At 43.1% G+C, this 22,530-nt stretch overlaps 1 protein-coding gene across 3 annotated transcripts in view; it reads right to left on the minus strand.

Annotated features, from left to right (window-relative positions):
• Positions 1-22,197, minus strand: part of PAMR1 (peptidase domain containing associated with muscle regeneration 1) — a 99,583-nt gene extending 77,386 nt beyond the window's left edge. For 2 of the 3 annotated variants that reach the window (XM_017849744.1, XM_017849743.1), the window contains exon 1: positions 21,681-22,197. In XM_017849744.1, coding sequence (XP_017705233.1) covers positions 21,681-21,753 — 73 coding nt within the window. In that variant the 5' untranslated portion in view covers positions 21,754-22,197. Of the gene's footprint in view, positions 1-13,945; positions 14,027-21,680 lie in introns of those variants that run through there. The other variant, XM_017849745.1, reaches the window with a different exon arrangement.
• Between the last annotated feature and the right edge of the window lie 333 nt (positions 22,198-22,530).

The following is a 22,530-nucleotide window of genomic DNA, read 5'->3' on the forward strand; positions in this document are numbered from 1 at the left end:
TCCAGCTTTGTTCCGTTGCTGGCGAGGAGCTGCATTCCTTTGGAGGGGTGGAGAGGCACTCTGATTTTTTGAATTCTGAGCTTTTCTGCACTGCTTTTTCCCCATCTTTGTGGTTTTATCTACCTTTGGTCTTTGATGATGGTGATGTACAGATAGGGTTTTGGTGTGGATGTCCTTTCTGTTTGTTAGTTTTCCTTCTAACAGTCAGGACCCTCAGCTGCAGGTCTGTTGGAGTTTGCTTGAGGTCCACTCCAGTTAGGCTACTCCCAGTTAGGCTCTCTCAGTTACGCTACTCGGGGGTCAGGGACCCACTTGAGCAGGCAGTCTGTCCATTCTCAGATCTCAACCTCTGTGCTGGGAAAATCACCACTCTATTCAAAGCTGTCAGATAGGGACATTTACATCTGCAGAGGTTTCTGCTGCTTTTTGTTTAGCTATGCCCTGTCCCCAGAATTGGAGTCTACAGAGGCAGGCAGGCCTCCTTGAGCTACAGTGGGCTCCACCCAGTTCGAGCTTCCCGGAAGCTTTGTTTACCTACTGAAGCCTCAGCAACCGTGGGTGCCACTCCCCCAGCCTCACTGCCACCTTGCAGTTATATCTCAGACTGCTGTGCTAGCAATGAGGGAGGCTCCGTGGGTGTGGGACCCTCCGAACTAGGTGTGGGATATAATCTCCTAGTGTGCCATTTGCTAAGACCCTTGGAAAAGCGCAGTATTAGGGTGGGAGTGACCTGATTTTCCAGGTGTTGCATGTCATGGTTTCCCTTGGCTAGGAAAAGGAATTCCCTTCCCCCTTGTGCATCCTGGGTGAGGTGATGCCTCACCCTGCTTTGGCTCTTGCTCCTTGGGCTGCACCCACTGTCCTGCACTGACTGTCCGACACGCCCCAGTGAGATGAACCCGGTACCTCAGTTGGAAATGCAGAAATCAACCGTCTTCTGTGTCGCTCACGCTGGGAGCTGGAGGCTGGAGCTGTTCCTATTCTGGTTGAAGAAATTTTTATATTTCTTTCTTAATTTCTTTATTGACCTATTGGTCATTCATGGGCACACTGTTTAATTTCCATCTATTTATGTATTTTCCAACGTTCCTCTTGTTATTTATGTCTAGTTTTATTCCACTATAGTCAGAAAAGATAACTGATATAATTTCGACTGTTTTGAATTTGTTGAGAGTTGCTTTAATGCCTAAGATATGGTCTATTCTGGAGACTGTTTCATGTTCTGATGAAAACAATGTGCATTCCGTAGCAACTGGGTAAAATGTGCTGGGTAAACGTCAGTTGGGTTCATTTAGTCTACTGTGTAGTTTAACTCCAATGTTTCTTTGTTTTTTGATTGAATGATCTGCCCACTACAGGGAGTGGGGTGTTGAAGTACCCTACTGTTATCGTATTGCAGTCTATCTCTCCCTTTAGATATATTGTTTTCTTTATACACTTGGGTGCTCTATTGTTGGGTGCATATGTTGTTGGGTGCATAGATATTTATAATTATTATATCCTCTTGCTGAATTGACTTCTTCATATTATATAGTGACCTTCTTTGTCTGTTTTCACAGTATTTAACAGGCATGCTATTTCTATCTGATAGAAGAAGTATGCTACTTCTGTCTGATAGAAGTATAACTACTCTTGCTCTTTTTTGGTTTCTACTTGCATAGAATTTCTTTTTCCATCCCTTCACATTCATTCTGTATCTGTATAAGTGAGGTGGGTTTCTTGTAGGCAGCATATAATTGAGCTTTGTTTCTTATCCTTTCAGTCATTCTATGTCTTTTAATTTTGCAGAATTGAGCTCATGTAAATTCAGAGTTGTTATTGATAAGTAAGGACTTACTATTGCCATTTTGCGGTTTGTTCTCTGTTTGTCATGTAACTCATCTCTTCCTTTGTCCTTTTTTACTGTCTTCCTTTGTGGTTAAGGGTTATTCTTGGGTGGTATGTTTGAATTCATTGCTTTTTATTTTTAGTGTATCTATTATAGTCTTTTTTTCATTGAGTTACCATGAGGTTTACAAAAATATCTTATAGATATAACAAATTATTTAAATAGATGACAACTTATATCACTAAAAAAGAACAGGAACAAGGAAAGAAAACAGACTTTAAAAAATTCTACAATTTAATTCCATCCCCCCCAAATTTTGACTTTTGTTGTCTCAAATTACATATTTTACAGTGCCTATTTCTTAACAAGTTGCTGTACTATTATTGTTTTTGACAGATTTGTATTTTAGGTGTCATACTAGAGTTATGGGTGAATGACCCACCACAATTTTAATATTAGCGTATTCTAGGGTTATCTGTGTATTTAATTTTACCAGTGGGTTTTATACCTTCAATTTTTTTTTTTTTGAATGTTAGTGTTTTTTTTTTCTTCTTCTTTCAGATTAAAGAACTCCCCTTAGCATTTCTTGTAAGATGGGTCTGGTGGTGGTAATTCTCTCAACTTTTGTTTATCTCAGAAAGACTTTATCTCTCTTTCATATTCAAAGGGTAGATTTGCTGGATGCCATATTCTTGGGTGACAGGGTTTGTTTGTTTGTTTTCAGCACTTTGAATATGTTGTCCTCCTCCCCCATGACCTGAGTGGTTTCCATTCAGAAGTCTGTTGTCAGACAAATTGGAGCTCCCTTTATATATTATTTGCTTCTTTTCTCTTACTGGTTTCAGGTCCCCTCTTTGTCCTTGACTTTTAAGAGTTTGATTAGCATATGCCTTAGGGTAGTCTTATTTGGGTCAAACCTGTTTGGTGTTCTCTGACCTTCCTGCATGTGGATATTTATATCTTTTTTAAGTTTGGAAAGGTTTTTGTTATTATTTTTTTGGATAAACTTTCTACTCCTTGCTCTGGCACAACTCTCTCGGATACCAATAATTCTTAGATTTATTCTTTTGAAGTAATTTTCTATATTGTACAAATAATCTTTGTTCCTTTTCTTTCTTTTTTCTCCTCTATTTTCAAATAGCCTGACTTTTTTTTTTTTTTTTTTAACAGAGTTTTGCTCTTGTTGCCCAGGCTGGAGTGCAATGATGCAATCTCGGCTCACCGCAACCTCCACCTCCCAGGTTCAAGCGATTCTCCTGCCTCAGCCTTTCCAAGTAGCTGGGATTATAGGCATGCGCTACCAAGCCCGGCTAATTTTGTATTTTTAGTAGAGATGGGGTTTCTCCATGTGAGTCACACTGGTCTTGAACTCCCGACCTCAGGTGATCTGCACACCTCGGCCTCCCAAAGCACTGGGATTAGAGGTGTGAGCCACCATGCTCGGCCTCAAATAGCCCGACTTCAAACTCACTGATTCTTTCCTCTGCATGATCCATTCTGCTGTTGAAAGCTTCAAATAAATTTTTCAGTTCAGCAGATGTATTTCTCAGTTCCAAGATTTCTGTTTGGTTTCTTTGTTATTATTTAATCTCTTTGTGAAATTTTTCTGATAAATTTCTGAGTTAATATTCTGTGTTATCTTAGAAATCACTGAGATTCTCTAAAACTGCTATTTTAAATTCTTGGTCAGAGCCCACATGTTGCCATCTCATTAGGGTCAGTCACTGTTCCTTGTTTTGTCTGTTTGGGGAAGTCATGGTTCCCTGTTTGCTGTTGTTTTTTGTGGATGCACATCTTTGTTTTTGCATTGAAGGATTATTTATTTTAGTCTACTCTGTATGCCTTATTTTTTATTGGGTATGTTTGCTTAGAGATTCTTTGTAATTTACCTATTGAAATCTTTTTTTTTTTTTTCCTTCCTGCTGAGTTGCTACTTCTTTTGGGGCAGTAGATGGTGTCTTAAGCCCAGATTTGCCTTGGCTCTAGTAAACAGAACACTGCCTGTTCCAAATTGGGGAATTCCCAAAAGGAATACCCCAATAGTTTTGAAAGGCTGGCTAGGAGTTCATGCCTGGGGAACTTGTAGATGTACCTCCTGCAGCATAGCGCCCCTGAATCACCACTCGGATTTGGTGTTTCTTTTGGCCGAGTTGAAAAGCAGAGTTTCCAGGGCTGTGGATGGTAGTCCTTTCTCTGGCTCATCTCTGGCTGTTGCCAGGGATGTTTTTCCCTTCAGGTACTTACAATGCTTCCTGTGCACTTTGAGGCAGGAAATGATCTCTTGTCAAAGAACCCAAGATGGTGGGGAAGCTGGTTATCCGCCTCAATATCAGTTTTTCCAGTGTAGAAACCATGAGTCAGAAGAAAATTTTCAACATGCCTCGTGCTGGGAAGACTGTGGAAAGGGACATTATCGATAAAGAAGTTCAATTCTCTTACCATCTGCTCGGAGTTTTTTCAATTCTCTGTAGCCCCTGAAACTCAGTTATCCTCATATTTGAGTTCTGGGACTTTGCTGCTGAAAATCTTAGTGCTATATACTTATTTTTAGTTTTGTGTCAGGAGAGTGAAGCTAGCTTGCTTCTATGCCACCATTTTGGAAACAGGAACCTCCATTATAATCTTTTTTTTTTTTAACTTTTATTCAGGTTCAGGGGTACATGCGCAGCTTTTTTGTGTAGGTAAACTATGTATCATGCGGGTTTGATGTACAGATTATTTCATCACCCAGGTAATAAGCATAGTACCTAAGGGATATTTTTTTATGCTCATTCTCCTCCTACCCTCCATCTGCAAGTAGGCCCCAGTGTCCTTTGTTCCCTTGTTTGTATCCATGTGTACTCAGTGTTTAACTCCCACTTATAAGTGAGAACATGCAGTGTTTGGTTTTCTGTTCTTGTGTTAGTTGACTTAGGATAGTGGCCTCCAGCTCCATCCACGTGGTTGTGAAGGATATTATATCATTTTTTATGGCTGTGTAGTATTCCATAGTGTATATGTACCACATTTTCTTTATCCAGTCTACCATTGATGGGCATTTAGGTTGACTCCATGTCTTTGCTATTTGAATAGTGCTCTCTATTATAAACTTACGAGAATACCATCATATATGCAGTCTGTCATTGACCAAAATGTCATTAAATAGCACATGACTATATTTGCAAAAATAAAACCAGTTCCCAGCAATATGGAGGTGATGGTTTGGATGATTTTGTAACTTTGCTCCTTCCCCTCTGGTTTGATAAATCCACTATCCCTCTTTCTCTCCCAGCTTGAGCAGAGACAGAAAAGTACCCCCAAAAATGAATGTGTAAGAAATAGATACGTGAAATATATTTTGAGAAATTTTCAAGTTAACCAGCTAAAGACATTTTAAAATGCAATAAATAGACAACATCTTGTTGCTTGCATTTTTTTCCCTCCATTTATCAGAATTACATTTGTGGAAAGGTCACATTGGCCATTTGGCTTCAGCTGTACAAATTTCAGGGAATTTCAATGTGGTGCTAAGGGCCAGTTCTCAAACTAGGATTTAGAGCAATGTCAACAGCAATAGAAATTATTGCATGTTTTCTTATATGTATGCTAAAGCAATTTAACATTATTTTAGCTAAAATGTTTTTAAATTCTTAATACAATTTAATCTTCAAAATGATCTATTAAGTTGCTAATAAATTTTATTTTAAATTAAAATTATTTAACCCAACTCCTTCACTTTACCAGTGAAGAAAAGGGTGAAGTAGGGAAGAGTTGGTCTTATTTATTGAAACAAAGAGAAATACCAAATAATCTTTTTTTAGAGAATTAATTCTGGGAGAAAAGATGGGTCCACAGAATTCCAGGGGTAGGGAGAGGGGCAGTGAACAAGCCTGCTACTTCGGGGGAAAGAGCTGGCCAACTTGTAGTTTTACCAGCTACTGGAATTGAGCAAACTTTACTTTGCTTTTCACATTTAAAGGCAAAGCCTTATGAAAGCTGCAAATAAATTTTACCTTGTCAGTGCTTCCCAATGAATAAGCACAAAGAAAACACAAAGAACTCATAGACTCCACACTGGGATAAACCAAGGCACTGAGAAAGCAAGCATATGCCCATGATCACACAGCAAAATCAAGCTTAGGGACTTCTGGGTGCTACATGCATTCATTCATCACTAGCTCTTCCATTGGATAAAATACTTTTTTCTTTATAAAACACTTAAGCCTTCATTTTTAGAGCAATTTTAGGTTCACGGGAAAATTGAGAGGAAGGTATAGAAATTCCCCACATACTCTTTCTCCCACAATTGCACAGCCTCTCCATTATCAACATCCCCACTAGAGTTGTGCATTTGTTACAACTGATGAACCTACATGGACTCATCATTATCACTGGAGCCCACAGTTTACATTAGGGTTCACTCTTGGTCTTGTACATTCTGTGGGTTTGGACAAATGTATAATGCCACGTACTCACCATTAGAGTTTCCTACAGAGCGGTTTTACTGCCCTAAGAATTGTCTGTGCTCTGCCTAATCATTCGTGCACAACCCTCCCCACACCCCCCCCCAAAAAAAAGTACACTTTTTATTCCCCCCCCAAAAAAAGAGTTCCTTGTGAAAATCTTTGGAAAATGAAGGAAAGTCTAAATAAGGAAATTAAAGGTATTCAAAATAATGTCAACATTTTGATGTCTATCCTTCAAGTCATGTGTTCAATGGGCATATATATCCACATGTAGGTATTAATAAATGTATAAACATAGAGTCTTATTACCTCTCAAAATTGTTTTATTTTATAAGCTGCTTTTTTTTTTCTTGTATCATGAACATTTTCTCTTGGCAGTGAATAGTCTTTACAAGAAATTTTAAATTGCTGCATAATTATTCTATGTGTGCAAGTGCTCCCCGGATCCCCTCTCTAAAATCAGGGTAAAAAAAATTAACAGAGTTGCAAAGTATTTTGGCATCATAAGTCCAAACACTTCTCTCAACTTCCATAGCTATGGGCAGCCATACTGGTATCTCCTATCTAAAGTGAGAAGTCCAGTTATATTAGTCCTGCCCTATTTCTTCCAGAATTCACTTTGGCAAATGTAAGACATTTAACCTCTTGGTCCTGTTTTATCAATGAGAATAGCAAGTCAATGAACACAATGCTGACCAATTGGCACAGGTTCAGCTTTCATATATTTGGTGAACAAATGAACGAATGAGTGAGTGAAAGAAAGCTGTCATCATCATCATCATCATCATCATCTTGCACAGCCCCTCACCAGGCTGACAAAATGTGCTTTACGACTATCCAATACTGATCCGTTTCTACTGCTGACAAATGGAAAAGCATGTAATCCCTCAAACAGCAGGGGCTTAGCTGTGCAGAAGGATAGGAGCAGCAAATGTGCCCCTCAGGCATAGTCTGCAAGTGCAATGTCTTCAACATTATATTTTAAGAAAACATGTTGCCATGATGGCTGTTAAGGTCAACCTGAAAAGACTCTGAGGATTCTGTATGAACATAAAGGTCAGGCTGTTCCAGACCGGATAGAAACATCAGATGTCAGACTAAAGGCCGTGGCCAAGACCACCCCAGAAGGTGGCAAAGAAAGACACTTTTGTCATGTGCCTGCTCCTCTTCCTTGATGTGAAAACCTACCTTTGAGTCCACCAAAAACCCCACAGCTCTCCCTTCTAACCACATTTCATTAAAATGTCTACTGAGGTTTTATTTTTACTGTCTGCATTCTGTAAACCTTCTGAGACCAGAAGGAGAAAAAAGGACATAGGAATCAGAGAGAGATACAACTAGGCAGCTTGGGCTCCTCACCCATCCCTACTCACTGCCCCCTCATCTTGTGCTGTCTGAATCTCTGGTATTGATGTCTAAACAGCACACAACATTCCTAACCACTGGAGGATCTGACCACTGGCTCCATGGGGCTGATGACACCGACAAGGCCAGGCAGGAACCATGAGACTGTGAGTCAGAGGGTTGCTTGCTGGGGCCCTTGGTGATTCTATCCCTCCCCTGAGCTTTTGACAGCCAACCAGTCACCAAGTGACCCTCTGTCCATCCTGGTTGGATCTCAACCTAGGTGACCTCAGTCTTCTCCTTCCTTCTCACAGCTGCTCCTGTTAACAGCATATTGACAGCTGGAGAGTCAAGGCCTTCATCAGCCCCTGTTTGGGTACCAGGAGTGATCAAACTTTCAATGGATTTGCTAGAAATCTGATTTTTGATCATGTACCCTGGGGAGAGGTAAAGGAGTGAAAATGAATGTGTTGCTTTCTTTCCTTTCTCACCTTTTATTAAGCACAGTACCTCACACTGAGGCTTTTCATTCATCCTCCTCTACTTCCAGCATCCGCTAAGAATATATATGAGCCCTTGACACATACCAGCTCATTACTTTCTCATAACCACCCTTTGAAGTAGGTTATTTTCTTCATTTAGTAGATAAGGAAAGAGGGTAAATAAATTGCCCCAGGTAACACAGTTTCAGGTGAAAAGAAAGATCAGAACTCAGCTTTTTAGGGACAAAGCCTTGCTCTTTCCAACACAATACATTGGTTCTTGAGAATTCATGCCTCTGACTTTACAGTTGAAGAAGAAAGCAGCATTGGTGAGTAGAAACATCTAGGAATGAGGCTGCCCAAATTTGAATCCCAGCTCCACCAGTTCCTAGGTGGCCCTGAGAGAGTCACTGAACTTCCTAGTTTTCTTGTCTGTGAAATGTGGGTAATAATAGCACTTCCTCATGGTTGTGATGAGTATACGAAACCTAATAAAAGGAAAATGGTTAGGCCGGGCAGGGTGGTTCGTGCCTGTAACCCAAGCATTTTTGGGAGACTGAAGCTGGAGGATCTCTTGAGCCCAGGAGTTTGACACCAGCCTGGACAGCATAGCGAGACCCTGTCTTTAAAAATATAAAAATTAGCTGGGCATAGTCCCATGTGCCTGTAGTCCCAACTACTCAGGAGGCTGAGGTGAAAGAATCACATGTGCCTGGGAGGTCAAGGCTGCAGTGAGTTGTGATCACACCACTGCACTCCAGCCTGGGTGACAGAGTGAGACCCTGTCTAAAAAAAAAATTAAAAATAAAAAAGGAAAGCGGTGGCTAGCAGGGTGCTCAGTAAGCACTCAGTGTTACTATCATATTTAAGATCAACAATCGCGCTCTGAGTCATATCAGTAGTCTATTCAGAACAGAACTCTGCTTCCAATGGTGACACCAAAGGAAAGTTTAGGGGAGATATTGCTATACTCTGAAATCACTGAAAATGGTTGATGAATAACCTGTTTCAGATAATAATAGCAAACACCTTCACAGCACTTTCTATATACCAGACACAGTTCTAGGTTGTTCATCTATATCATCTCATTTAATCATTACAATAACCCTATAGCATAGGGACAATTAACACTTCTATCTTATAGATGAGAAAACTGAGGTTCAGAGGAGTTAAATACTCACAAGTAGTAAGTAGCAGAGACAGAATTCAAATCCAAGCAGGCTGTTTCCAGAGTCAGAGAGCATTAACCATCATGCTGGTCTGGCTCTCAGGTATGTCATTCATCATTCTGAATGGCAACAACAGCAATAAACTTACATGGAGAGCTTGCTCTGAGCCAGACACCATGCTGAGTGCTTTCCATGTGTTTCTCTGTGTTCTTTCATTTAGTCCTCACAATTGCATTACTATCTTGCATTTTATATATAAAGAAATCAAGGCACAGAAAGATTAAGTACCTTAATCAAAGTTAAACAGTAAGTGGCGGAGCTGGGACTCAGTCTGTGTGCATCAGAAGCCCATGTTCTCATTTACAACACACTCTCCAGACCACCTGTATTGAAACTACCTGCGATGCTTGTTTAAATGTCTTATTCCTGGACCACAGACCAGAACTCTTCCCTCAGAATCTCTGGAGGTGGGAGCTAAGTTTCTACCTTTCAAATAAGCACATTCCTTTAACAATCACAGCCCTATGATGCTGCTTTTACTATTTCCAGGAGAATGTGTTACCAAGAAAGGTACCTTCCCTCCAGTCCATGTAAAGATGGACTTACCTAAAGATGAAGGATAATAACCCTGACTTCTTAGTGGCCTTGAAAGGGATTCTCACCTTCTGGGCTATACTCTGGACCCACATCCATGGAACCTGCCCCTCCTTTATGCTGCCGGACAACCATGGACACGACAGCTTGCCACAGCATTTCCCCAAAGCTTCAAGAGGATGGAGGTACAGGGATGAGATTGTTGATGTCACTGAAGTTGAAAAAACACAATGAGCATAAAGGGTTTTTGAAGAAAAAAAAGCATATTTGTCAGACATTACCCTTATTCTCTGCAGAACACAAAAAGACACAGAAGGCAAAGGAGCGAAGGAGGCAAGATGTAATGTCTCCTCCAGGGGCCCACACATACATGGCCTTTTCAAGCAGTCTGTTCAGGTTTATATCATGGCATTCTGGGCACCACCCACTTGCTTTTGCCTTTCCTGGTCCCTTTTCTCTAATCCCTCTTCCATTTATCTTGCCCCCTGCTGCTTTACTTCAAAAACAGAAATTCTACATCCATATCCAAAGGGAACAAAACCCAAATTCTAGGAGTTTGGAGGAATCCCCAGTTGCCATTATCCTCAACAACTGTGGTACTCAAAATCGTTGAAGGACAGCTGCTTCTGGATTATTTCAAATGTTGGAATACGAGCTGAATAGGTCTTATTTTTATTAGCACTGGTTACCGAAAAAGATAATTGAATAATGCATCTAAAAATACTTGGCAGCCAGGTGTGATGGCTCATGCCTGTAATCTTAGAGCTTTGGGAGGCTGAGGCGGGGAATGGCTTGAGGTCAGGAGTTTGAGACCAGCCTGGGCAACATAGCACACCCACCCCCCTGCCACACACCCCCGGTTTCTACAAAAAATTAAAAAATTAACTGGGCACAGTGGTACACATCTGTGGTCCCAGCTACTTAGGAGGCTGAGGTGGGAGGATCACTTGAGCCCAGGAGGTCAAGGCTGCAGTGAACCATGATTGTGCCACTGCACTTCAGCCTGGGTGACAGAGCAAGATCCAGTCTCAAAAAGAGATAAATAAAACTTGGCAGTACAATTCAGCAAATATTATATCAATCAAAGCATTAGAATGACTACATTAAAAACAATGAAATATAAGCTATACCCTAAAAATTCAATCTCGTTTTCCCAAGACCCAAGAATTTTACAAACTATCCCACCTGTTCCCAGTCTTGCACACTTTAAAATCTTTCTGAGTCCAAATGCATTAGGACTACAGCAGGGGTCTTGATCTGCCATGGTCAACCTCTTTGCCAAAAGCTTCCAGAATTACTGTTACTTTCCTCCTATCCAGATTCCCCTATGCAAAGCCGAAGCCAGATTTTCTGTGTACCAAAGGCAGCTGGCCAACAACAGATGTCAAGTGTAGAAAAATGTTGAGCCAGGGTGATGCATTTGTAATGGTATGTCCAACGGGTCCCAAAGCCCTGAGCTGACAGCAGCTTCAGGCAGGCTAGTCCTTATTATAGTTACCTCCCCCAGCTCTGCAAGCTAGAACAAGATCAAGGGAAACTTCTTTTTGCCTGAGGATTCCTGGCTGGCTCTAAACTTGAATTATAACAGGTGGATGGTCATGAGCAACGTCTCATCTGCAGACTTTTAAGGGGGCCTCAGTGTTTGGAGTGGAACATCATTAGCCCAGAACCACCTGTTCTATAAGATATTATCCCTCACGTGCCTACAAGAACCTGCCACCAGCCCTATTTCAAACACAGAGAAATGAAGCCATGGCATGTGAAAGGCATTTCTCCTAAGGCTGGAAGGTGGATACATATTAAAACCAAGGAGAGAGAGCAAGTGTCAACAGATAGATGTATGACAAGTCTTTTGGGATTCTTTTTTTCTTTCTCTTTCTGACAGAGTCACAGATGAGTAGAATGGGAGTTTGGCCTGAAAAGGGGAGTCTCAAGAGGATCATATAAATTTCATCAAACTATAGATGAAAACACCCAGTATCATTCCTTCTCAATTCCTTGTGAAACTTGTGTTAGTGGGAACAGTATGAGAAGGAAGGGGAAGAGTATGTGACAACTTTAATTTCTCAAGTCTTTCCATTTTGCCAGGCACTATGCTAAGTATGCTAAATGGATTATCTCATTTAATACCTGCAGTCAACCTATGATATAGACACAATTATCCTCAGTCTGCAGATTGGAAGGTGATAGGGCCACATCAGTGAGGGGAAGTAACTTGCTGAATAAAACTAGCCATAAATGACACAGCCAGGATTCAAACTCTGATCAGTGTTTCAAACCACAATGCTTTATACCCCATGCATGTGCACATACATACATACACACACAGAAATATGCACCTCTTATGCCTACTTTTATTATTCTGTGTGCATGCACATGTAAACGTATATCCATTTCAAGAAATCTGTATCAAAGATGAATTCGGTATATATTCAGTGGGGGCTGAGAAGATCATAGCTTCCCAAAATCCACCTAGGCAAGATGCCCTTTAAAGGAGCAGCTGGTTTCATTCCTCATCCATTGTCACTGCAGTCATCCTGTCTGAAACAAGTCCGGGCAGAGAAAGAAGGCACACAATGCTAGGGCCAAGGGAAAAACTGTGTTGTGTGACAACAAGAACAATATTTAGCAAAGGCAGGAATAAAGTCGGTCCCACAAACAACAAAGAAGGGGTCAACGAACAGCTCAAACCCGTATGCTGTCTCTATGGGATACAGCCCCAGGGTAAACAGACAGACCACTTTCAGGTTGTGCAAATCAGGGTCACAGTGCCTGGGCTCTATCAGAACTGGCAAATACAGGAGTAATTTTGACCACAAATTGGACCACAATTCTTACTTTACATTGTAGTCAAATGTTTGGTAGTCAATGATGATCTAATAAAATATCAATCAGGTAGAAACAGTGACAATGCAGGGGGCAGCTCAAACAAATAATCGCAAGGGATTGAAGAAGCCTCTGGAGGAGGGGAGGGAAAAAAAGAGGCAGGGGAGGGGAGTGATTAGACCCTAGATTCAATGTCCCGGGGATTAGAAGGATGCTCAAATATTCTCTGTAGACTGATGATAATTGTATCTGACATGATACATCTAGCTGGGAAGTCAAGTCACAGCTCTTCTCACTCCCCCAGACTGCCACATCATCAGGCGTGCTAATAAATGAGATTCACACCTCAGTTTGCCAAGTGATCTCAGACCGCTCACATTGCTACAAGCACCTGGAATACAGGAAATGAGTTTTCTCCACAGCCCAAATCGATTAGTGCTGGCGAGAACCTTTCTTATAGGAACATGGATGTGCCATTATCTCCATAGCCCTTTCAACATCTCAGCAAATGTTAAGTGATGAGGACATCAGACTTCCTACCCATACCTCAGCAAAAGTCTGAAGAGAGGCCCATGATTCTTAGACTTTCAAAGTCCCTTCTTCCCCTTTCTTCTGTAATGGTGAGATATTCTTCCATGTTTTATGCCTTATGGGCAAGAGATCAGAGTTTCCCAAACTGTATTTCATGAAGTACTAACTCCACTGGATGGTATAAGGTAAAAAGACAAAAAGAGGCTCTGTGGCCAAACAACTTTGTGAAATGTTTCATTGTAAAAATGAATCATAGCTTTCTTTACTGCAGGACTCTGCGGAGTCTATCATCTCCAAATCCCCCAGACTTATTTCATCATAACATCCTGGATTCTGTCTACTTTTGCTGAATATCTCCCAGGATTAGCATTTCCTGAAACCCACTTTGGGAAATGCCAAGCTGAACCAGAAGTTCTCTCAGTAGATTGCCTTCAGAACAAGGACTTTGTCCTGTTCATCTTGATATCCCCAACACCTATAACCATGACTGGCACCTGATAGGGGCTTGATAAGGATTACTGAATAAATACATGAATATGGACATGGGAGCATGTGTGATTCCCAGCGCAAAGGCTATTTGTGACAAAGACTGACGTTAGAATCTTCTCTTGCTATGACTTTTCAGAGTCTCTACTATACAGAAAGAGGAATCCACTGGATCCATTAGTGAATATTTTTGTTGACTACAATTTGTATCTCATTTCCATGAGGGCTTGAGATACTTACCCATTGTATTCTACCAGTGGATTGGCCAGAGAATCAGGCTTGCCCAAAAGGGAGGCTGAACACCATTGAGAAGCAGGCAGTTAACCCCCTGGGAAGCAAAAAGCCAGAACAAAAAGTGCTGTAACAAGGTTTTTTTTTACCACCAGCCATGTCCTCCCTTCTGCTTGTACCCAAGTAAGCAAAGGTAGGTTGGAAATTATAGGTGTAGATGATACCAGGTAGAAGCTAAGCCCAGGCACCTTGTCCTAGGACATTTCAGGTGTTCTCCATCATTCTCGTTAACTTCTAAGGCGGGATCCTATGGTGGATGCAAAAGTCTAAAGGGAAGCCCATGTTTCTTAGACTTTCAAATTCCCTTCTTACTCTTTCCCCTTTAATGGTGAGATATTCTTCCATGTCTTATGCCTTACGGATGAAAGATCAGAGTTTTCCAAACTGTATTCCATGGAGCACTAATTCTGCTGTATAGTGTAAGGAAAAAAGACAAAAAGAGGCTCTGTGGTCAAACAACTTGAGGTGATCAGAGAATTAACTGATCACCTCAAGTTGTTGGACCACAAGAGCCTCATTTTGTTCTTGTTCCCTTAACCATCCAGTGGAATTTATAAAGTAAATAGGCCGGCGCGGTGGCTCAAGCCTGTAATCCCAGCACTTTGGGAGGCCGAAGAACGGGGGCACGATCACGAAGGTCAGGAGATTCGAGACCATCCTGGCTAACACAGTGAAAACCCCGTCTCTTACTAAAAAAATACAAAAAACTGCCGTGCGAGGTGGCGGGCGCCTGTAGTCCCAGGCTACTTGGGAGGGCTGAGGCAGGAGAATGGCGTAAACCCGGGAGGCGGAGCTTGCAGTGAGCCCTGAGATCCGGCCACTGCATCCAGCCTGCGGCGACAACAGCGAGACTCCGTCTTCAAAAAAAAATAAATAAATAAATAAATAAAGTAAATAGAAGTGCAACTGGATTTGAAAAACATTGATGCTTTAGTTTCTTGGAATCATCAAACAATTCATTTGATTTCAAGCAAACCAACCCAACATCCCCTCTCCATCCAGTGGTTTTTCATTAAAGCAGCTGGAAATTTTTTCAACCCACCATAAATTCAGTGCGTGAGGACAATTGCTGTGTCTCCCCCGAGCTAAAGTTAGCTAAATGTGTTCCTCACTCTGTTCTGGCAGCAACAGCCTGGTTTTCCAATCATCAAGTCAACTGACCAGACTTCTACTTACAGGGATACTTGCTGCCAAACCACTAATTCAACCCTCTGAGACAGCCAGAACTTCAGAGAAGACGATGATAAAGATGCCCAGACTGCAGAAATAAAGGCATTTATCCAACACTAGAGACAGAAGAGTGACAGAAATAGTAGTCTTCATAGCTGCTCAGCCAAGGGGGCCACTTCCTTAAATAGCTGATATAAGATCCAGGACATTGGTATCTGGTAGATAGTAGATCCTCATTCAAAGTTGAGATGAATTGGTTAAAACCCATCTTAGGATTAGAGTAAAAGGGATTGAGTCTCCATCCCCTGCAATATTCATCAACTATGTTTTGCCAAAAAAGAAGGGAGAAAAGTGCTCCCCCTTATCCATTCCAGGTCTGCTCCTCCCATCCAATGGCTTAAGAGTTTACACAGAACACATCCATAAAGGAGCAGACGTACACAATGTCAGGGCCACGCTGGAAATAAATGGTCTCTTTCGCAATTCTGTTCCTCTGCAAACAGACATGTGATTTGGATGATAAAAATTTACCATGGGACAAAGAAATTCTCACCTCTCATATCTACTGAGGGCAAGGTACATGACACCATGGACAACTATCCCAGAAACTGGTTGGACTTTCGGTCTGCCTGGCACCCCTGTTTCCTCTAGGGAACGGCTCCTCTTGGGTTCCATGTGGTGCTACTGGGGCTGCTGATGCCTCTGTTTTTTCCTGCATCCACTCCACCTCCACAGAGGTGAGCACATGACTTGACGCAGGCCAATCTGGGCACATGGGATGTTCCAGGGATAATCAGACTCCTTTACTAACACCATGATTTTTTTATCATTTGGCCAAAATACAGCCAGTAGATCTGCCACCGTTGGACCTACTGCTTACTGTGGTGGTGTTGTGACGTATTTCAGGGCATGCCTTATAGAGTCAGACTGGATACAAAAACACGGATATCCAGTTATATGACCCGGGCAGGTACTGAAACCCTTTGCCTAAGCTCCTTTGTATGTGAAGTGGGGCAAACAACAATAGTACTTACCTCCTAGGTTTGTGGTGAGGATTAAGTAAATATATAAAAAGCATATAAGGGAGTGCCTAGTGTTCACCACAAACTCAATAAATTATTTGGATAACCAAACTTGGGATTCATTTCCTTAGGTATGCTAGGATGGAAGCCTCTTCAAAGGTGTTTCCCCCATCGATGATTCTATCATCAAAGGTAAAGATGCCCTGATGTGCAACCCCTACTTACTCCACTCTCAACCCACATGGGCTCTGAGTCTGTCTCACAGACAATTACAACCAAGAAAGAGGGTAGAGTTGAGTAGGGGGTAGCAGACACACTGATTCAGAGAGGAGTATCTCCAGCCAACTCCAATTCTCTGCCTTCCTTGAGTGGTTCTGTTTATAGGTGAGATCTGATGTGTCCTGAATTTTTTACTTCTTTCTCTTCATTTTAATCTAAAGCTCTCGCCTAGGTGTTGAGATGACTGACACACAGAATTCCTTAAACATAGACCAGGCTTGGAATCTAATAGAGTTTCTGCCACTGATCTGGTAGCTTTCAGTTTTCCAGCTGGCCTCTGGGTTCTCTGCCCTGGAATTCAGGAACTGGAAAATGTAAACATTGCATTTCCCTCATCTTTAAAATAAGAGGGGAGGGAGGCTGGGCTCTTGTTACTTTCAAATATCCACAAAGTGAGGATGACAGCTCCTCCCCCATGAGGGGGGAATAGGGCACAACCTTCCCTCATTTATCATGGAAATGACACTTTTCTCAATTTGCTTACACCCCAAATCAACTGCAGCTTCTAGAGCTGATCTCAGGAGAGGCAGTTAGAGAAGTTTTCTTTTGCATCAGGATTGGCCACCCCAGTGGGGCAGATGGAAATAATTTTCAGACTTAAGACCTGTCATTAGGTCCCAGGCACCATTATCTTGGCTATTTCTGTCTAGCCAGTATAACCCAGATGCGGATAATAATAAGTCAAACCCATGGTCCATGCCAGTAGCATTCTAAAGCCCTCCCCAAGACTTCTGCATATTCCTGAGGGACTTACACACTCTAGGTCACCTCTGCTTCTGGGGTCCCATGTCTAAGGTACTTTGTTCACAGGTAATTGACCCAGATATAACACCCAGGCCTGTCTTCAGTTTCCACTGAAAGCTCATGCTCAAGGGCATTTATGAAAGTAAAACATTTTACCAATGAGTTAGAGGTCACAGAGACAGGTAAGATTATGTTCCATGAAATATACAGATTAAAATATGTTAGACACTGATAAAGTCTGATGTACTAGATGCTCTGAAAAATCCTGTGGCCAATTAGTCCTCAGCAGCTTAACTCCCTTGTTTCCCTCCGTTCACCATCCAGCCTTCCACCTTCTCCCTCTCATTCCCTCTTCCTGTCCCATCCCTCTCAGAAATGGGAGGTCAGAACTTCAAATGCTAGTAGGGATTAGCAGGTATCAGACATATGGGTTGAGAGGTGGGGTGTCAGACCCTAGAGAGGATCCAGCCTAACTCAAGACATTCAGGTTCAAAACACTCTGAAGCACTTATGTCCTACTAAATACCTTCTGCAGGTCTTTTGGCTCCAAAGGCTGCCAGTTTGTGGTCTATCAGCATAGTCTCCCTCTTTGCCACAGCCAGCCAAGACGCAGCAACAATGCCACTAAAACAGGAGCTAGCAAGGGCTCTCTCTTCCCTGCTTCATGTGCATCCCGAAACCTTAACAAAGGTAGATGTCCGTCAGCATAATCAGTCCATATGCTGGATGTGTGAATGTAAGTCCTCCAGGTAACAGGAGAACTTGGGTTCAGAAACTAGACAGCCTGAGCTCACCCTGGGCTCCACTAATCTGCTAGTGTAGTTGTTTATTTATTTATTGTGGAAAAATACACATAACAAAAAATTACCTTTCAAATAGTTTTTTTGTTTGGTTGGTTAGTTGGGTTTTTTGTTTGTTTGTTTGTTTGAGACAGAGTCTCACTCTCTTGCCCAGGCTGGAGAGCAGTGGTGCAATCTCGGCTCACTGCAAGCTCCACCTCCCGAGTTCACGCCATTCTCCTGCCTCAGCCTCCCAAGTAGCTGGGACTACAAGCGTGAGCCACCACACCCGGCCTCAAATCGTTTTTAAGTGCATGGTTCAGTGGCATAAATACATTCATACTATTGTGCAACCATCACCACCATCTATCTCCAGAACTTTTCACTATTCCACATTGAAACTCTGTACCCATCAAATAATAACTCCCATCCCACCTTCTCCTGGCCCCCGGCAATTACCATCCCACTTTCTGTCTACATGAATTTGACTATTCTAAGTACCTCAAGTAAGTGGAATCACAGAACATTTGTCTTTTTGTGTCTGGCTTCTTTCACTTAGCATAAGGTCTTAAAGTTCATCTGTGTTATAGCATGTATCAGAAGATCCTTTATTTTTAAGGCTGAATAATATTCCATTGTAGGTGTAAACTGCATCCTGTTTACCAATGGACATTTGGGTTGTTTCCATCTTTTGGCTATTGGGAATAATGCTGCTATGAACGTTGATGTAAAAATATCTAATCAAGTCCCTGCTTTCAATTCTTTTGTGTATATACCCAGAAATTGAATTGCTAGATCAAATGGTAATTCTATGTTCAATTTTTGGGGGAACCATGCCTGTGTATCCTTAAACCTCTGTGTATCACAGAACCTCTCTGAACCTCATCTGTAAAACAGGGATAATAATAGCAATGCCATTTCAGGGTGGTCTGAGAATTAATGCACATAAAGCCTTTGGCTCAAAGACTGGACACATTAATAAATGTTCACTAAGTGTTTGCTTGATGTTTAATCTCTTCGTCCTCTGAATTGAGGGACTCATACTAAAATCATCTCTAAAGTCATTCTCAGCTCCTAAACTCCATGATCCCATCATTAAATTATTTTCCTGTTGGGGATGCCAGGAGCTCTCAGAGTATATATTAGAGGAACACCCTCTTCATGATCCCCATAAAAATCCACCCCTGCCAAGAAGGCCCAATTTTCCTAGCTTTCTCCTGGGAATTTGCCAACACATCCCAGTGTAATCTAACATCTAATTTTTCTTGACACGCCTCCGTTGCTTTCTTTCCACATTTCCTTTCTTAGCTGGTTTTTCCTGCCCACTGAATATCTGCACTTCAAATTATCTTCCCTGGTTGCATTTATGTTCATTCCCCACAAGTTAGTGTCTGTTGGAAGCAACACTTATGAAGTTCTCCAGATTAAGTTTTCATTCCCAAGAGTCCCATATTTTAAATGAGGTTTTCCTCTTCGGCAGAATCACACTGGCAGAGCTACTGCAATTTGGTGAAGTCAGTGGAGTTGGGCTTCTCCCCCTCTTCTGTTTATGTTGGGTTATCACTTGGCCTCATGTTTGGATTCTCATCCTCCCAACATGTATCACATGCCGGTGAGCAATAACGCTCTCCCGTACCATCCCCGTGGATGTTTATAATTCAGCAAATACTCTTTTTAGAAAAGTTAATTAGAGGAAATATGCTTCCAAGTTTTTCTCGACTGGGGCCAGATTCAGCATCCCAGCAGGGAGTGGACTCCCTTCACTGTTTGAAGAAATATTTTCCTTCTCCACGCGATTCCTCTGTCTTCCCTCGAAATGTGAGTAAAACATTCAACAACTAAAATATCCTCGCTAAATACATGAAGCTGCGCTCTGGTTCAGGCAGCAGTTTAGCCACCAACAAACTGTGCATCCTCCCTGAAGCTTTTTCACAGCCAAAGGTAAAAGAGGTTCTTGGGTCAGAAATAAATGGATTTTCAGATTCTGGGCTAGGAAAAGAGGCAGCTCAGGTGTTTTATTTTATTTTTTTAAAACTTTTATGACTTTGAAGAGCCTCACCTGCCATGTAATAAAAAAGGAAGCAGGGGAACACTGATGCAACCCTGAGGAATCGAATCCACTGAGCCCTGGCACTCTGAGAAGAACCAGGTCCTCTGGAGCTGGTCCACCGACACCATGCCCAAAGGCGAAGATGAAGTAGGGATGTGCCTTAATGCAAAGTCACCCACTTACCCTTGGTGTAAGGATTGCCAGCCCTTATGAAGGGCTCCTTCTTCCTTTATTATTGTCTGTGGGCTGCTCCAGACACCATGGAGGCAAAATTCAAATGAAACACTCACCATCTCTATTGTAAATCATTAAGGAACATCCTACCTGGGCAGGCAGGCTCTAGGTAGATGGAAAGTTTGACCAAAATGAAGGGCAGGGGGGTTTGTGTATCTCAGTTTTTTGCTGATCATGAAGGGATGTGCCCATGGCTGAGTTTCCCTTCTATACAGGCTATTGCATTTAGCATCCTCCCCACCTCACCTGGCCTGTTTCATTCTCGGGCATTTGCCAGCTACTTGCTGCGGCAGAGCACCCAGTGCTCAGGTAGAGTTCAGGTGACAGATAACCAGCACAGAAGGGGAGCAGCGAAGTCTCACACATAGCCTGCCCCTATTCAGAGCTGCCCCATTTGGTCATATCTGTACATCTCAGCCTGCCCTTACCTCATGAGGTCTCACCTCACTCCTGGGCTATAGAAGGACAGATGTTCCTATGACGTTCCCATTTCCCTGCCTGCCAGCAAGCGGGCCGTTATAAGACAAGCCTGCCATTCCCTCGCTTCTGCCCTTAGCTGGATCTCCATGTCATGTACCAGCCTCATTTGTCCCCAGAAGCCCATTTGACCTGGGGATTGTGGCTTAGAAAATGACATATGAAAACCAAAGAAGCCAGAGCTCCTTCAAAACAAACCCTGTGCATCCCCAGAAACAATCTGCACTTTTAACCTTGGCTTTTTTCTTCTTTCTCACTCTCATCAGAAAGGGAGTGTGTCTACATATGCTGAGTGAGTCAGTCTCCTGTGCTTGGATATGCTCTGAAGGGGTATGGCTGTAGGATTTCGTGAAGCAACATTCACCAGAACACCAAGCAAGCCTTGTTGCTCTTTTCCCTTTCCTTTCCTTTCTTTTCTTTTTTCTTTCTTTCTTTGTTTCTCTCTCTCTTTCTCTCTCTCTCTCTCTCTCCTTCCTTCCTTCTCTCTCTCTTTCCTTTTCTTTCTTTTTCTTTTTCTTTCCCTCTCTTCTTTCTTTCCTGCTCACCTCTGAGGGAGCCCTTTCCAAGGGAAACTTAGCTTTTGCAAGTCAGAGCGGGCAACTCAGAATTGATTCCCTAAGGCAATTTGGTGCTTTCAAAATGCTAAAAAGAGCAAATAAAATAGGAGCTGGTCCGCTTTCCTGAGACAGTTCAGGCCCACGATTTGGGATGACAAAACCATGTCACAGTCTCAGGGAGGGCCACAGGAGCTCCAGCACCACCAGCCAAGTCCCCAAGATTATCACTGGAAAAGCACCCCCTTCCAACCCCCCCACCTCAAACACACACACACACACCCCACACCTCCTGAGACTCCCAGTCTTGCTCCCAGGCAGACCCCAGGAGGAAAATGCTCCCTCCTAGGGTGTCCCGGACGCTACTCACAGTACCTCTTGGCAAGGACGAGATGAGAAGGAGCTGAAGAAAAGTGAGCCCCAACTGCGTCCAGCAACCCAGCTCCATCCTTGCCGCGGCTGGTGCCCGAGCGTCTGCTGGGGAGGGAGAGGAGCGACCCAGAGACGCCGGGGGCAGGCAGCTTTTACAGGGACCTCCCCGAGCCCCAGCTGAGCGGGAGCTCGGGTTTCAGCTCGCCAGGCTCTCCCATCTTCATCTGAGGGGAACCACCTTCAGCCAGAGCGACGTCAACCCAAACCTCTCCTCTCTGCTGCCTTAACCCTTGCGGGGCCCCAGGAGGTGTGGCCATTCCTGGAGACCGGGGACTGAGGCTGCGAAGGAAGCTGCGGGGCAGGGAAGCCAGCCCAGGTCCAGGTGGGCTCCCAGTGTTGGATGCTGGGAGGAGGGGCCGCAGGACCCTGGGTGGGAGCGAAGGTACACAGGGCTGCGGGAAGCTCAGGTGAGGCCGGGAGGTCTTTCTACGGGAGGCTGAGACAGGAGCTGGCTGTGCCCGCTCTGACTGCACACGGGGAGCCTGATTAAAAGCCTGGCCTACGGGCGTGGTGGCTCAAGCCTGTAATCCCAGCACTTTGGGAGGCCGAGGCGGGCGGATCACAAGGTCAGGAGGTCGAGACCATCCTGGCTAACACAGTGAAACCCCGTCTCCACTTAAAAAATACAAAAAATTAGCCGGGCGAGATGGCGGCGCCTGTAGTCCCAGCTACTCGGGAGGCTGAGGCAGGAGAATGGCGTGGACCCGGGAGGCGGAGCTTGCAGTGAGCTGAGATCCGGCCACTGCACTCCAGCCTGGGCGACAGAGCGAGACTCCGTCTCAAAAAAAAAAAA

Source organism: Rhinopithecus bieti, unplaced genomic scaffold (assembly GCF_001698545.2).
Source record: "Rhinopithecus bieti isolate Rb0 unplaced genomic scaffold, ASM169854v2 scaffold_32083, whole genome shotgun sequence".
NCBI lineage: Eukaryota > Metazoa > Chordata > Mammalia > Primates > Cercopithecidae > Rhinopithecus > Rhinopithecus bieti.